This window comes from Physella acuta, unplaced genomic scaffold (genome assembly GCF_028476545.2).
Source record: "Physella acuta isolate Inbredline_101_S28 unplaced genomic scaffold, ASM2847654v3 ptg001157l, whole genome shotgun sequence".
In the NCBI taxonomy this organism is placed as follows: Eukaryota; Metazoa; Mollusca; class Gastropoda; family Physidae; genus Physella; species Physella acuta.
Genome location: NW_026732674.1, coordinates 67,915 through 84,515, shown reverse-complemented (window position 1 = coordinate 84,515; position 16,601 = coordinate 67,915). Strand labels below are relative to the sequence as shown.

At 38.4% G+C, this 16,601-nt stretch overlaps 2 protein-coding genes across 2 annotated transcripts; both read left to right on the top strand.

Annotated features, from left to right (window-relative positions):
• Window positions 1–242: 242 nt before the first annotated feature.
• Window positions 243–3,280, top strand: LOC131956536 (superoxide dismutase [Cu-Zn]). The gene is made up of 6 exons (XM_059321042.1): window positions 243–453; window positions 1,362–1,458; window positions 1,938–2,007; window positions 2,199–2,316; window positions 2,562–2,665; window positions 2,968–3,280. The coding sequence occupies exons 1-6, from the start codon at window positions 379–381 to the stop codon at window positions 2,990–2,992; spliced, it is 489 nt and encodes a 162-aa protein (XP_059177025.1). The 5' UTR covers window positions 243–378; the 3' UTR covers window positions 2,993–3,280.
• Window positions 3,281–7,340: 4,060 nt separating this feature from the next.
• On the top strand, window positions 7,341–13,691 carry LOC131956544 (uncharacterized). The gene is made up of 4 exons (XM_059321053.1): window positions 7,341–7,448; window positions 10,698–10,771; window positions 11,101–11,276; window positions 13,561–13,691. Exons 1-4 carry the CDS (start codon window positions 7,394–7,396, stop codon window positions 13,688–13,690), a joined length of 435 nt encoding a protein of 144 aa, XP_059177036.1. The 5' UTR covers window positions 7,341–7,393; the 3' UTR covers window position 13,691.
• Window positions 13,692–16,601: the final 2,910 nt, after the last annotated feature.

The window sequence follows — 16,601 nt, the reverse complement described above, 5'->3', positions numbered from 1 at the left end:
CAATATGTTACTTGTTAAACACAGATAAATGTACTTCTGTGGAAAGTGTGTGGGTATTGTCGAATATTTCATTAAAAATCCAAATGATCTAGAATCTAGATTTATATTATCAATATGAAGCATACAAAGTGTCATAAAAGTAAAACAGCCGTTACAATTAAATAAAAAATCCTCTTAGGTAGACATTGGCCAAATAAAAATCTAAATCTACACTATGTGGCAAGTTGTAAATAAGTTGTTCTGGCAAAGATAGCGTCAAAACAACAAACTTATATAAAAAGTGCATGGTCACCGTGGGTCACAGTGATTACAATACATTTAGTAAAATTCTGCGTATGTTATTGATGCTGAAGAGTCTTCATTAAATTAAGTCTGAATATGGTTAAAGCAGTTTGTGTGTTGAGTCCTGGCTCTGCACAAGGCATTACAGGCACCATCACATTTACGCAAGAGGTTAATTTTGAGTCTTTCAAATTCTCAAACAAATCAATGAGGAGAATCTTCTAGAAATCTAGATTCTCTAGATCTAGACTTAGAGTAGATTCTGTCATCTAGACTAGAGTCTAGATTATATTTAATATTTATAGATTAGCTTAGCTTAGCTAAGCTAAAATTTAGATCATTACTTATGTCTAAGTATTGTCTACTCTTGTTATAGAATATAGATCTAGATCTAGAATGAATCTAAATTCTAGATCTAAGCTTTTTTTTTATAATCATCATTGATCATCATGTGACATGTAATGTGTACTGTCATCATAATTCATAATGAATACTGAATAGGCCTACGGCCTACAGTATAAAAAAGTGCAATCAATCACCCTATCTTATTACTATCTATCTTTTTAATTAATAATTAGTAGATCTAGATCTACTCACTAGGCCTTACAGATCAAGAGCTCTCAGTTTACTGGTTTAGACTTTAACTAAATCATTAATTTAATTATGAATCAATAATCATCCCACCACATGTGTTAAATGAATTGTTGAGCGTTAATACACCGCTAACCCTAAACAAAACAAATTTTCTTTTGATTTAAAGTAATAGATGTAGGTTCTAGTAATAGCATTTGTCACTTAAGTGTATTAACAATTAACATGATTTTATGATAGGCCTACTTGCTTTTTTTATTATACAGTATAAAACTCCACATGTCAATATAATATATTGTATATTGTTTCTATTGTTTGTAGATCTATAAGAACCTTGATGTTTAATAGTGCCATTAATCATTAAGCCTATGTTTGAAAGATTTTGAATTATCATTGATAAATAAAACTGTTATCCAACTGTAGATAACTTCACTAGTATTGCTAGCTTTTAACCCCTTATGTCTAATAAGCCATTTATTCCTACACAGAAAGCTGGTGCTGCAACTATTGTGAGTGGTCAAGTGAAAGGACTAGCTCCTGGAAATCATGGGTTTCATATTCACCAGTTTGGTGACTATACTAATGGTGTGTTTTGAAATTATTAAAAAAATTTGAGCCAGCAGTCAGACTTATTTTGGTGGATTTCTTAAACAAATGTCTATCAAAAGCATAGATTGTAATAATGAGTTTTTCAAATTTGGGTGTATATTGTAATTAAAATTTAAAAAGACTTAGCATGTAAAATAAAAGTAGTTATAATTCTATCTAGTTACTGTTAATGGCATTATTGAATAAACTTAAAGCAGTTAATTGGGGTGAAGGGTGAGTTGTGACTATTTTATTGGGATACACAAAGACTCTTCAGTCATATTTTATTGCTAGGCTGAATTGTGTACTCAGTACTGATTTAACAGTTATTTTCTACACATCTCAAGTATGATGATTAGAAAAAGTATACAAGCGAGGACAATAAAAACTGACCAATGGTTGATTTCCATCCAAAAATTATTTCCCATTATAATTCTTGTTTTTGAAAAGTTAATAATTCTGTTTTTTATTTTTAGGATGCATAAGTGCTGGAGGCCACTTTAATCCTTGCAATAAAAATCACGGAGGTCCAGCTGATCAAGAGAGGTGAGAAAAATTAAATAAATCCTTAGCAAATATAAGAATGTCTAAGATGGGTGTACTTACATTCAGTACCTTGCCTGCATTGATGCTTATTCTGATTGTTAGTCTTTTCTGTACTTGTTAGAATAATATATTAAGGAAAAATTTATTATTTTTTCCTTGGAAAATACACAATTTTAAAAATTGTATTCCAGGCATGCTGGAGATTTGGGCAACATAGTAGCTGGAGACGATGGCACAGCTACCATTGACATAAAAGACACTCAAATTCCCCTCATTGGAGAACATTCTATTATTGGGAGAAGCTTGGTGGTAAGTTCTATTTGAACAACTATTCTCAAAAAGGAAAAACAGCTTGTATTGATTGGTCTTTTTTAGTGGTTAGTTGATATCACACTCATGGTAGTCTTGACTTAATGATATGGGGGTGGGGGTTTTCATATATTTGGTTAGTTTATTTGATGTTTGTAATCAGTGTTGTTTCTACCTTGAGTGTTGATCTAATGTTCTGTTTCTATATTCAATTTTGATAAGTCTCACAAAATTTATCTTGTCAGGTGCACGAGAAAGAAGATGACTTGGGCAAAGGAGGCAATGAGGAAAGTTTAAAGACAGGAAACGCCGGTCCTCGTCTGGCCTGTGGTGTCATTGGTGTGACAGCGTAAATAGAAATTTTCTATTGGACGATGTGACAAAAGGAGAGGGGTGTTTGTGTAGAGATTGGGCATCTTCTATCTCTGTGTGAACATTCAGTATTGGTTAAGCTCAATGTAAATGTCTAAACCAGCTTCAAACAACCAGTGGCTGACTGGTTCATAATAGTAGATAGATCTAAATTATACCTTAGAGATTTTTTTATTTGACGCCAGGATTTGTTAAATAAATTGATTAACCAGAGAGTTATTTAATAAAATTCCTTTTTTAAAAAAAATGTGTTTGTGAAAGGCAACTCATCTGTTTCAGGGACCTGGTATCATCCAGAATGTAGACGTCTTTTGTGTGTGATATGGTTGTCCTATGATCATTGCTAGGGCTGTGTTAGTTGTTTTCTGATGGTATCACCATTCTGGCCTCGTGCCTAACGATGATACTGGGAGAAATCCTTGATTACAACACTGTACTGCCCAGTCGGTGGCCATAGGACGACTGGTTGAGAGATGTAGTTTAGTGTAAGCAAGAGATGGCATAGCATGTTGTGGCACACTTGGCTACATCTGACATTTGGATGCTACTGGTTTCTGTGTGTGACAAATAAAATTAAAGAAATTATCCCCTAGTTAGCTATACATTTTGTTTGCTGGAATCCCCACAGGCTTTATCTGCTTCCCCCATTACTTGTTTAATGATATCTTTTTGTGTAGCCATTAACAATGGCACATTTGTACTTATTCTGTCCTTTGAACGTCAATACTACCTTCATGCTTTAATGGTATCACATGGCTTGTGAATGAGTATATGTAGCGACAATGCTTTTGTTTATATTACAAAACACATTAGGTTAGTACTGAATGTGTACTGGTTATCAGATGTGAATTCCTACCTTTGAAACAAGTTTTAAGACATAAGGCAAGCATATAGATCTTGCCTTACTGATGAAGGATTGTGATGAATGGTCTCGCTTAATTCTGTCAGTGACAGTAAAAAGCTGTGATCTTTTGGTCAATGTTGAGCATAGCTTTGGAACATTTGTACAATTTCTTCTTCGTCTTAGAAAACAAATAGAAACAAACGAAGGAAGTAGTGGGGTTTTACAACCAACTTTGTTTTATGTTGAGGTATCCAGGGTTGGAGTAAAGGCTGTTATAAAAGCATTTTAATATTACCTGGAAGTAATTAATCCACCTAATCTGACCTATATCTTAAATTTGGACAATATGTAGGCTGATAATTATAATTTACTTGCAAAACATGGCCACAAGGATTATGGATAGGAAAAAAGTATTCAGCTTCTGAGCACCTGACAAAGAATTGAAGATTAGTTCCTTCAAAGTACAACAGAATACATGTTGCGAGATTAATACAGATTAATAATATTAATTTTGTTCAATATTCGCTTGCTAGTACGTTAGGTTAAAAATAGCAAACATATATCTGTGTAAATAATTAATAGGTGTGCTTATCATAGCACTCGAGTCGGTTAAGCTCATGGTTGCTAAACCGAAAAACTCGAGTTCGAACCCTCGGGCAGATGAGGCTCGTTAGCTGGGGACAGCCACTCTTCTAGGAGAGACAACTCCAAAATCAAACAACCTCTGCCTTGTAGTTTGTTGTTGGTTGGACAAAATCGTAGTCAATGGCGCATAACCACTTGAGACTAATAATTGTGTTGGCGGAGGATCCCTTCCAACACTAAAAGAAAAACGAAGAAGAAGAATTACAAAACAAGCCAAACACAAACTTATTGACAATCCGCTTTATCTCGTCAATGCCAGATGCTGGTGCTTGAAATCACCGAAGCATTAGATTGTGACAGCTACTTCGTTAGATGTTAATCAGGCACGATCCCTTTCCAACATACACAGGAGGCAGAGGGATCCAGTAGATATATGATGGGCGAGTATGTGACATGTGGCTCGTAAGTTTTCAGTTCGTCTCCGTTCTTGAGTGTGTTGGGCGTCCATAAGCCTGTATGTGGTTCCTGATGGGTGTTTAGTGTGGGGAGGTGGCAATCGTGGCGGCGGGGGTACGATCCGCTCCGCTGTGTCATTGTGTGGTGGGTTGAGGTAGTGTACGGTGTGTTGTATGTGTGAGTAGATAAATGTGTTAGGTGTTGTATGTGTGAGGTGTTGTATGTGTGAGGTGTTGTATGTGTGAGGTGTTGTATGTGTGAGGTGTTGTATGTGTGAGGTGTTGTATGTGTGAGGTGTTGTATGTGTGAGGTGTTGTATGTGTTAGGTGTTGTATGTGTGAGGTGTTGTATGTGTGAGTAGATAAATGTGTTAGGTGTTGTATGTGTCAGTTGATAAATGTGTGAGTAGATAAATGTGTGAGGTGTTGTATGTGTGAGGTGTTGTATGTATGACGTGTTGTATTTTTGAGGTGTTGTATGTGCGAGTAGATAAATGTGTGAGGTGTTGTATGTATCAGTTGATAAATGTGTGAGGTGTTATATGTGTGAGGTGTTGTATGTATGACGTGTTGTATTTGTGAGGTGTATGTGTGAGTAGATAAATATGTGAGGTGTTATATGTGTGAGGTGTTGTATGTGTGAGGTGTTGTATGTGTGAGTAGATAAATATGTGAGGTGTTATATGTGTGAGGTGTTGTATGTGTGAGGTGTTGTATGTGTGAGTAGATAAATGTGTGAGGTGTTGTATGTGTGAGGTGTTGTATGTGTGAGGTGTTGTATGTGTGAGTAGATAAATGTGTGAGGTGTTGTATGTGTGAGTAGATAAATATGTGAGGTGTTATATGTGTGAGGTGTTGTATGTGTGAGGTGTTGTATGTGTGAGTAGATAAATGTGTGAGGTGTTGTATGTGTGAGTAGATAAATGTGTGAGGTGTTGTATGTGTGAGTAGATAAATGTGTTAGGTGTTGTATGTGTGAGGTGTTGTATGTGTGAGGTGTTGTATGTGTGAGGTGTTGTATGTGTGAGGTGTTGTATGTGTGAGGTGTTGTATGTGTGAGGTGTTGTATGTGTGAGGTGTTGTATGTATGACGTGTTGTATTTTTGAGGTGTTGTATGTGCGAGTAGATAAATGTGTGAGGTGTTGTATGTATCAGTTGATAAATGTGTGAGGTGTTATATGTGTGAGGTGTTGTATGTATGACGTGTTGTATTTTTGAGGTGTTGTATGTGCGAGTAGATAAATGTGTGAGGTGTTGTATGTGTGATGTGTTGTATGTGTGAGGTGTTGTATGTGCGAGTAGATAAATGTGTGAGGTGTTGTATGTGTGATGTGTTGTATGTGTGAGGTGTTGTATGTGTGATGTGTTGTATGTGTGAGTAGATAAATATGTGAGGTGTTGTATGTGTGAGGTGTTATATGTGTGATGTGTTGTATGTGTGAGGTGTTGTATGTGTGATGTGTTGTATGTGTGATGTGTTGTATGTGTGAGGTGTTGTATGTGTGAGGTGTTGTATGTGTGAGTAGATAAATATTTAAGGTGTTGCTGAGGTATGTGTGAATTGTTGTATGGTTTTGTATTAGTTGTATGGATGAGTTGTCGAAGGTATGTGTGTCATATTATTGAGTACCTATATGTGTATGCTATTGTATGTGTGAGTTGTTATAGGTGTGTTTTGTGATATATGTGATTTATTGGGGTTCGTATGAGTTGTTGTATTTGCAAGTTCTTGCTCGTACCCTGAAAATGTTTTGCTCCGACGAAAATTTGTTATCAGAGTTGTTCTTTAAGTCGAGTCCCTGCTACAACTCATATGGTTTGTTTATGTTTAGCTGTCAACAGATGTTGAGTCTAATCTCATCATGTGTTGTGTTTGTGTTATGGGAAATTGTGTTTGGGGACACGTGTGTTGGGAAGCGAACATGGGCGGCACTCTGGATATTGCAGAAGAGGGTTACTTGACTTCACATTGACTGGTTATTAGAGTTTCTTTCAGGCATCTCTTGGCGGGGGAAGGGGGGGGGGTAGCACGTTTACTAGTGTCCGACCCCCCCCCCCTTCCCACCCGACAATTTCAGTCCGCCCCCGCCCCAAAGTTTCAAGTTTATACTGGTAACGACATAGATAATGCATTGTTCCGAAAAGGGTTTAATTATATAATTTATTCTTTACACGCCGATGAAGTCCAATCGGGGGGGGGGGGGGGGGGGCGCGGTAGACTGTCTTCGGGGGGGGGGGGGGTGGGCGGACATCGTTAAAAGTATATATTTTCTATATATAAATAAATTACATAAATTTCATTTCGTTCGGGGGGGGGGGGGGGGGGGGGCTTTGCCCCCTCGAAGAGATGCCTGGAAGAAACTCTGTATTCACATTCACCGAACCCTTCTTAATAATTTTTATCGTACGCGCCAACGAAATCCGATTGCGAAACATAGGAGTCGGGTGCGTGTATTGACCTCTGCGGAAACCCTGAGACTGAATCACTGAACTCCTGGGGTTCGATCGAACCCAGATTAAGAACCACTGGTCTAAACTAATGAGTGAATGGCGGAAGAACTGATAACACACTACCAAGTAAATAATTCTACAACTGACTCAACTTAATTTAGAACCCCACCACTACATCATTTCATACCACGCCCCTAATAAAAGGCCAGTGATTTAAAAAAATAATCGCACTTGTCACTATGGAAATTGCGCTAAAAAAGTTGTTAGAATGTTTTTCTTTGAACTGATCTAGATTTATATGTAAAGGGGGACAACAGTTGATCAACACTTGCACTTGGGCCTGCGACTGTAGAGAGATCGTCTGCTGCTATGTCTTCCTGGGCTGTTATCGTTCTTCTCGGCTTCTGTCTGAGCGCCATCTCCGGTAAGTCTTTGTGTTTGTGTCAGTTGTCATGGCAACTGATTACGTTATTTAAGACATGAAGTCAGTGAAGGGATTGCACAGATAGTATACACATTTGGGCTGAAGTCTGTAGGACGTCTCTGAGTCTACCCAGCTCTAATGGGTACCTGATTCACGTTAGGGAAACGAAGGCGGCTGGGCATATTGCTGACTACACTATCGCCCTGTATACAGAGGTCTTGTGAAGCAGATGAACTCTTATTCATTTAGTTCATGTGACCCATGTGTCTTGGACACAAACGAAATAAGATGATGACAATATTCATTATAGGGGTGATGTATCATCTAAGTGTATTATGTATGCTATTGAGTAATACACCACTGCCTAAGTGTATTACTTTACGTGGGATAATGGATGCTATTGAGTAATATACCACTGCCTTTGTTTATTTTTATTCCTTTTTTTGGGGCAAAGGTTCTGCTGCTATAATGGGTTGATAAGTAAGTTGAAAACTTCCAACTTAAAACATTGTTTTCTTGTAAACAAAATAAATTGTTTTGTTTTTGTTTCACCATGGAGAATTTTTTAAAGATGGTTTCCGGCAGTTTATTTTTGAAAATCGTAACATTTTAAAAACTACCGTTTTTTAACGGAGTGCGGTAAGGGGTGACGTGGAGTTGGGGTCGGCGTTTACTTGAAATGTTACATTGTTCATTGATCTAAGTTAGGTTATCGTAGATGGTGTGTTGGAATCTAAAAAAATGTTTTATAGAGTTAAATGGGATCGGTGGTATGTAAAACATCTTCAGTTATTGATGTGCAAAATACCTTGCAACATCAACATAGCCTAATGTTAGTTGCTTATGTTATTACCGTATGTTTAAATTCTGGCGTCATTAATGTTTAAAGACAAACACGGTGCCTGGGATTACTTTATCTATAACGAGTGATGATGAATGGTAGGTAGAACGAATAAACTCAGTGGCTAATATGCCCCCCCCCCCACTACAGCCGTGGGTATACTCGCCCCCACTACAGCCGTGGGTATACTTGCCCCACTTCAGGCTTCGTTATACTTGCCCCACTACAGGCTTCGTTATACTTGCCCCACTACAGCCGTCGTTATACTTGCCCCACTGCAGGCTTCGTTATACTTGTCCCACTACAGGTTTCGTTATACTTGTCCCACTACAGGCTTCGTTATACTTGTCCCACTACAGGCCTCGTTATACTTGCCCCACTACAGCCGTCGTTATACTTGCCCCACTACAGCCGTCGTTATACTTGCCCCACTACAGCCGTCGTTATACTTGCCCCACTACAGGCCTCGTTATACTCGCCCCACTACAGGCCTCGTTATACTCGCCCCACTACAGGCTTCGTTATACTTGCCCCACTACAGCCGTCGTTATACTTGCCCCACTACAGCCGTCGTTATACTTGCCCCACTACAGGCGTCGTTATACTTGCCCCACTACAACCGTCGTTATACTCGCCCCACTAAAGCCGTCGTTATGCTTGCCCCCACCTGAAAACGAATAGAACTTCAGCTCCTTCAATGTGCGCTAGTCTAAAATAAAACTGCTGTGACCAAATCGCATCAATCAATCTTTTGGTTCAGGTATCACGTACTATCACAGTACTAGCAGTAGAAAACATTCAACTGTAAATTTTACTTTCGCTCTTTACCTCGCTCTACACAATGGGACCTCAGATCTTAGAAACTATTGAACATGCATCTAAATTGTGAAAACTTGTTTATTACAAGTTGCTATTTCATTATGATGAGGCTCGTTAGCTGGGGACAGCCACTCTTCTAGGAGAGACAACTCCAAAATCTAACAACTGCTGCCTTGTAGTTTGTTCTTAGTTGGACAAAGGCTATGGAAGCAAATCCAAAAAGAAAAAGCAAGCTGAAATCGGAGTCAATGGCCTCAAAGGCGCATAACCAGTTGACACGTAACGCTTAATTGTGTTGGGGGCGTGGTCGAGTTAGCAAAAAGCTCATGGTTGATAAATTCGAACAAAGTCTTGAGTTCAAACCCACTGGCAGATAAATCTCGATCCCCTTCAACAATAATAATTAAGAACGAAGAAGAAGAAGAAGATTAAGAATTGCATTTGCTCGAACATACATGTACATACATGCTGGGTACAGTAGATATTTGCTTGAATCTTTTAGTAGCCGTAATGTTTTGGTTTAGGTCTCCGGGCTCGCCAGGAGTTTGGAAGTGTGATGAGCAGAGGCGTAGCGACCATTCCCGGCGCCCGGGGACAAACTTTTCGATTTGCACCCCCCCCCCCTCCTCAACCTTTCAATTTACACCCCCCTCAACCTTTCAATTTATTATTCCAACCCATTTTAACGCCCCCTAAGGTCGGCGCCCGGGGACATATGCCCCCCCCCCTCTCTACGCTACTGGTGATGAGGCTGGATATAGTGCCAAGCACACAATGTTTATACCCCGTGGTCAAAGAAATAAACTTATACAATGCTTACATGCTGGGGTCGAAGAAATAGATAACCTCAAAAAATGGTAATACGCTATCGGTTTACGCCGTTTCTACTAGTAATGCGATATGGGTTTAGTTTTGGTTTCCGAAAACGGAATGTCATAATTCGATGAGAATCAGCTCCTGTTTTACGCGAACTGGTTGGGCGACAAAGCCCTATACTGAAGTTTTGATGTTCAATGTCAGAATAAACGTTAAGTTTCGATTACATGCTGTAAAAAATAATAGAAACAAATCTCATTCCATTCTTTAGATATTATAATGAATGAATCGTTTGCTCATGTAATCTCTTTAATATCTTTTATGTATTAATATATAACACGAAGGGTTAAAGGTGGTTTATTATTTTTGTTATATTATATTTTATGGTGAATGAGAGACATAGAGGTATGTGATATATCATTGACTTTAATTTAAATGCTTTAAAATAATTTCATGTTTTATGGAAGTGCAGGTTTACACGAATGTTATATAATCTGAGGCGTCATGGTCTGTGCTAAAATAACATAATAAAATTTTTGGGATAGGAACGTGGAATGGTCACCTTCTTTGTGATATACTATAAGCATAATACCTTGAAATCAAAGCAAACAAAATGAAATGTAAATATACCATCACGTTTGGGCCTGTAAATATTGAGGGCCCTGTGCTGTTGCCTGACTACCCCCCCCCCCCCCATTAATCCACCACCGCTACAGAAGGAGCAATTTAGCACATACAAAAAGTTGAACTAGTAACGACATTTTTCTTTCCAGCATTTCCATCTGAAAAACGACAACCTGGAGATATGGAACAGGACCAACTGATACCGGTCAAGATACGTAGACAGGTAGGGTCTATGACTCATAAAAGAACTATAAAAAAATTTTTTCCGACTTTGAAAAATATCTATAACAAGTTAGTAAACTGTTTAAAAAAATTATTTTGCAAGCTTATTTGATTAAAAAAAAAAGTCTTAAAAATTTATTCTAAAAGTAACTAAAAAACATTGATTAGATATCTAACCCAAACTTGTAGATGCTCCTTACTTCAACCAGTCACCACAAAATCAACTAACAATCCCTATTTGTGTGAGAGAGTGCGGGCGTGTAAGTGCTTATATCTGTATGCGTAAAAGCATGTAAATAACTGGCACCTTAACTTTGTGTATACATTCAGGCACCCTCCACACGCTCAATGCTGTGCGGTACGATAGAAGAGACGGTACAGCCCCCGCATGTAGACAGCAATGGTATACGTTACTACGTTATTCAGACGTCGGATGTACGGCAGAGTATCAAAACGTACCGGTGCATCTCCACTCAGGACTGTGGTCCCGGCATCAAAACTGAAGAGTAAGTTTCTATTTCTCAGAAAAAAACTGCTTTACAGAGGCGTAACGATGGAGGGGCGGGTGGGTACATATGTCCCTGGGCGCCGACCCTAGGGGCACCAAAATGTTTTGGAAAAAATATTAAAAGCTCATTTTAACTGCAGTTTTGAATAATAAATATTAAAAAATAAAACGGGGGGGGGGGGGGGCAAATTGAAAGTTTGTCCCCGGGCGCCCGTAGGGGTCGCTACGCCTCTGCTGCTTTATTCCATATTCTACTGTATTTGTTTCAATATATTTTGTAACTCCCACCAAAAAGATTATGAGATCAGTATCTTCAGCAACATATGGAGCACTTAAAGTGGGGGGGGGGGGGGGGGGGTACTTGATATTTTCGGGGGGGGGGGGGGACACAACATTTTCCGATGGGGGGCGGTAACTCTCCCCCCTTCCTGCCTACGCCACTGTCGGAGGTCAATCAAATTTTTTTTAGCATAATCTACGTGGAAGATCTTATATGAGTTTCGTCTACCTACTAAACAGTACTTCAGTTATCGTGCTCTTACGGAAATAAAGTAGAGTAGCGCTTCCGGTTACCGGAAACAGCTCATAAGCTGACATAATCCTTTGCACATAATAAAATACTTTTACTTGAAATTTCGTCTACCTAACTTAAAAGTTATAGGCTTTTGAGAAAGTAGAAGTGGAGTAAGTCCCCGTAATCCCCCAAAAGCTGATAAAAAAACTACGTACAAAAGTTATCGTGTTTACATACACACAATTTATCAAAAGCTCGATTTTGATTTTTGCACGATTACAATGCGTCCTTTATATTCCGTATACGATAAAATAGGGGAGACATACAGCGGCGAAAACTTACAATTTCATTTAATTTTTGAGTACGAGAAAGTATATAGAGCAGAAAGATGGAATTATTTGAAAATTGGTATAAACGACACTAATAGAAGTTTAGACAATGCAAACGATGAACAACTTATTTCAAACCTCTTAACTACTACACAACACCATAAGTATATACCTAATTGCTGCATTATTTGTTGCTGTTCTTCTAATCAACAATAAAAAAAACAACAATTGTAGATTTAGTCCTGCTAGGTAACGACAATCAATAGCAACATTGGCAGTTCTGTTTGTTATCTTTGTTACATCCCCTGTTTTCTCAGTCACAACAACCTGTTATCTCAGTCACATCCATCTGTTATCTCAGTCACATCCACCTGTTATCTCAGTCACATCCACCTGTTATCTCAGTCACATGCACCTGTTATCTCAGTCACATCCACCTGTTATCTCAGTCACATCCACCTGTTATCTAGGTCACATCCACCTGTTATCTAGGTCACATCCACCTGTTATCTCAGTCACATTCACCTGTTATCTCAGTCACATCCACCTGTTATCTCAGTCACATCCACCTGTTATCTCAGTCACATCCAAAAATTATCTCAGTCACATCCACCTGTTATCTCAGTCACATCCACCTGTTATCTCAGTCACATCCAGCTGTTATCTCAGTCACATCCACCTGTTATCTAAGTCACATCAACCTGTTATCTCAGTCACATCCACCTGTTATCTCAGTCACATCCATCTGTTATCTCATTCACATCCACCTGTTATCTAAGTCACATCCGGCTGTTATCTCAGTCACATCCACCTGTTATATCAGTCACATCCACATGTTATCTCAGTAACATCCAGCTGTTATCTCAGTCACATCCACCTGTTATCTCAGTCACATTCACCTGTTATCTCAGTCACATCCACCTGTTATCTCAGTCACATCCACCTGTTATCTCAGTCACATCCAAAAATTATCTCAGTCACATCCACCTGTTATCTCAGTCACATCCACCTGTTATCTGAGTTACATCCACCTGTTATCTCAGTCACATCCAAAAATTATCTCAGTCACATCCACCTGTTATCTCAGTCACATCCACCTGTTATCTGAGTTACATCAACCTGTTATCTCAGTCACATCCACCTGTTATCTCAGTCACATCCACCTGTTATCTAAGTCACATCCACCTGTTATCTCAGTCACATCCACCTGTTATCTAAGTCACATCCACCTGTTATCTCAGTCACATCCACCTGTTATCTCAGTCACATCCACCTGTTATCTCAGTCACATCCACCTGTTATCTCAGTCACATCTAAAAATTATCTCAGTCACATCTACCCTTCCTTAATGTGTTCTCCCCTACCCCCTCCCTCCCACCCCCTACCTGCCTGTAACATTGCCTATGATATCTTATAATTTTCTTGCCCCTATTTCCCAGTTACCAATGCACTTGCAGGCAGCTGTATGGACAAGGCGCTCTCGTGGCCAAAGACTCCAGCAATCATACAGTCTCCATGACCTACCTATACAAACGGGGCTGTGCAGCGGAAGTGACGAAAAGAAGTTAGACTTGACAACAATAAACATTGTGTCCTTTGTGTGTCCGCGTGGTTTTTATTGTGGTGTGTCTCTTATACTTGACCATAAGGAAAAATGTGAAATGGCTTAGAAATGAATGCTTTATGAGAGTGTGTGGGTAGGCTAATACATTAAGCAGAAAAAAAAGTCGCAGGAAAAAAGTCGCAACGGGAAAAGACAGGTGAAATGTTCACGGAAAAAGATTATAGTAAAAGGACAGGAAAAAAATCATAGAGAAAAAAGTTCACGGAAATAAAAGAAATGTATTTTTACTACTTTTGCTAAAAAGATAATGGTTAAGTAATAGTTTTTATTGTAAGCGTCTTGCATATGACTATTAGATGTGTTGTGTTATTTGTTTGAACCTAATCATCAATCAGCGAGTGATGTGATGCTCTAATCACTGAACAGCATTAATATAACCTAAAACTACTGCAAAGATGATCCCAAACCCTAGCATTAACAAGGATGTTAACTATCAAGGCTGATGATTGTAGGACCTATCATTACATGCATGTAGACAATCAAAGCTGATGATTGTAGGACCTATCATTACATGCATGTAGACAATCAAAGCTGATGATTGTAGGACCTATCATTACATGCATGTAGACAATCAAAGCTGATGATTGTAGGACCTATCATTACATGCATGTAGACAATCAAAGCTGATGATTGTAGGACCTATCATTACATGCATGTAGACAATCAAAGCTGATGATTGTAGGACCTATCATTACATGCATGTAGACAATCAAAGCTGATGATTGTAGGACCTATCATTACATGCATGTAGACAATTAAAGATGATGATTGTAGGACCTATCATTACATGCATGTAGACAATTAAAGATGATGATTGTAGGACCTATCATTACATGCATGTAGACAATTAAAGATGATGCTTGTAGGACCTATCATTACATGCATGTAGACAATTAAAGATGATGATTGTAGGACCTATCATTACATGCATGTAGACAATCAAAGCTGATGATTGTAGGACCTATCATTACATGCATGTAGACAATTAAAGATGATGATTGTAGGACCTATCATTACATGCATGTAGACAATTAAAGATGATGATTGTAGGACCTATCATTACATGCATGTAGACAATTAAAGATGATGATTGTAGGACCTATCATTACATGCATGTAGACAATTAAAGATGATGATTGTAGGACCTATCATTACATGCATGTAGACAATCAAAGCTGATGATTGTAGGACCTATCATTACATGCATGTAGACAATTAAAGATGATGATTGTAGGACCTATCATTACATGCATGTAGACAATTAAAGATGATGATTGTAGGACCTATCATTACATGCATGTAGACAATCAAAGCTGATGATTGTAGGACCTATCATTACATGCACGTAGACAATTAAAGATGATGATTGTAGGACCTATCATTACATGCACGTAGACAATTAAAGATGATGATTGTAGGACCTATCATTACATGCACGTAGACAATTAAAGATGATGATTGTAGGACCTATCATTACATGCACGTAGACAATTAAAGATGATGATTGTAGGACCTATCATTACATGCATGTAGACAATCAAAGCTGATGATTGTAGGACCTATCATTACATGCATGTAGACAATCAAAGCTGATGATTGTAGGACCTATCATTACATGCATGTAGACAATAAAAGCTGATGATTGTAGGACCTATCATTACATGCATGTAGACAATTAAAGATGATGATTGTAGGACCTATTATTACATGCATGTAGACAATTAAAGATGATGATTGTAGGACCTATCATTACATGCATGTAGACAATTAAAGATGATGATTGTAGGACCTATCATTACATGCACGTAGACAATCAAAGCTGATGATTGTAGGACCTATCATTACATGCATGTAGACAATTAAAGATGATGATTGTAGGAACTATCATTACATGCATGTAGACAATCAAAGCTGATGATTGTAGGACCTATCATTACATGCATGTAGACAATTAAAGATGATGATTGTAGGACCTATCATTACATGCACGTAGACAATCAAAGCTGATGATTGTAGGACCTATCATTACATGCATGTAGACAATTAAAGATGATGATTGTAGGACCTATCATTACATGCATGTAGACAATTAAAGATGATGATTGTAGGACCTATCATTACATGCATGTAGACAATTAAAGATGATGATTGTAGGACCTATCATTACATGCACGTAGACAATCAAAGCTGATGATTGTAGGACCTATCATTACATGCATGTAGACAATTAAAGATGATGATTGTAGGACCTATCATTACATGCACGTAGACAATCAAAGCTGATATCATAATCATACATCTCAGATTACAATGGACAGCCGAGTAAAGGCTGTCGGGAAAAAAATCATCAAACAAACAACCATTGAATGTTTCTACAAAATTGTCTCTCATCATAATCACACCTACACATTATTCACTGCCACACCTCCACATTATTGACTTCCTACCTCCACATTATTCACTACCACACCTCCACATTATTGACTTCCACACATCCTTATTATTGACTGCCTACCTTCACATTATTCACATTATTCACTGCCACACCTCCACATTATTGACTGCCTACCTCCACATTATTGTTAAGCTCATTGTTGCTAAACCGAAAAACTCGAGTTCGAACTCTCGGGCAGATGAGGCTCGTTAGCTGGGGACAGCCACTCTTCTAGGAGAGACAACTCCAAAATTAAACAACCGCAGTAGTTTGTTGTTGGTTGGGCAAAATCGGAGTCAATGGCGCATAACCAGTTGACACTAATAATTGTGTTGGCGGAGGATCCTTTCCAACACTAAAATTAAAAACGAAGAAGAAGAAGAATTACAAAGCAAGCCAAACACAGAGTCTAAAACTGATTG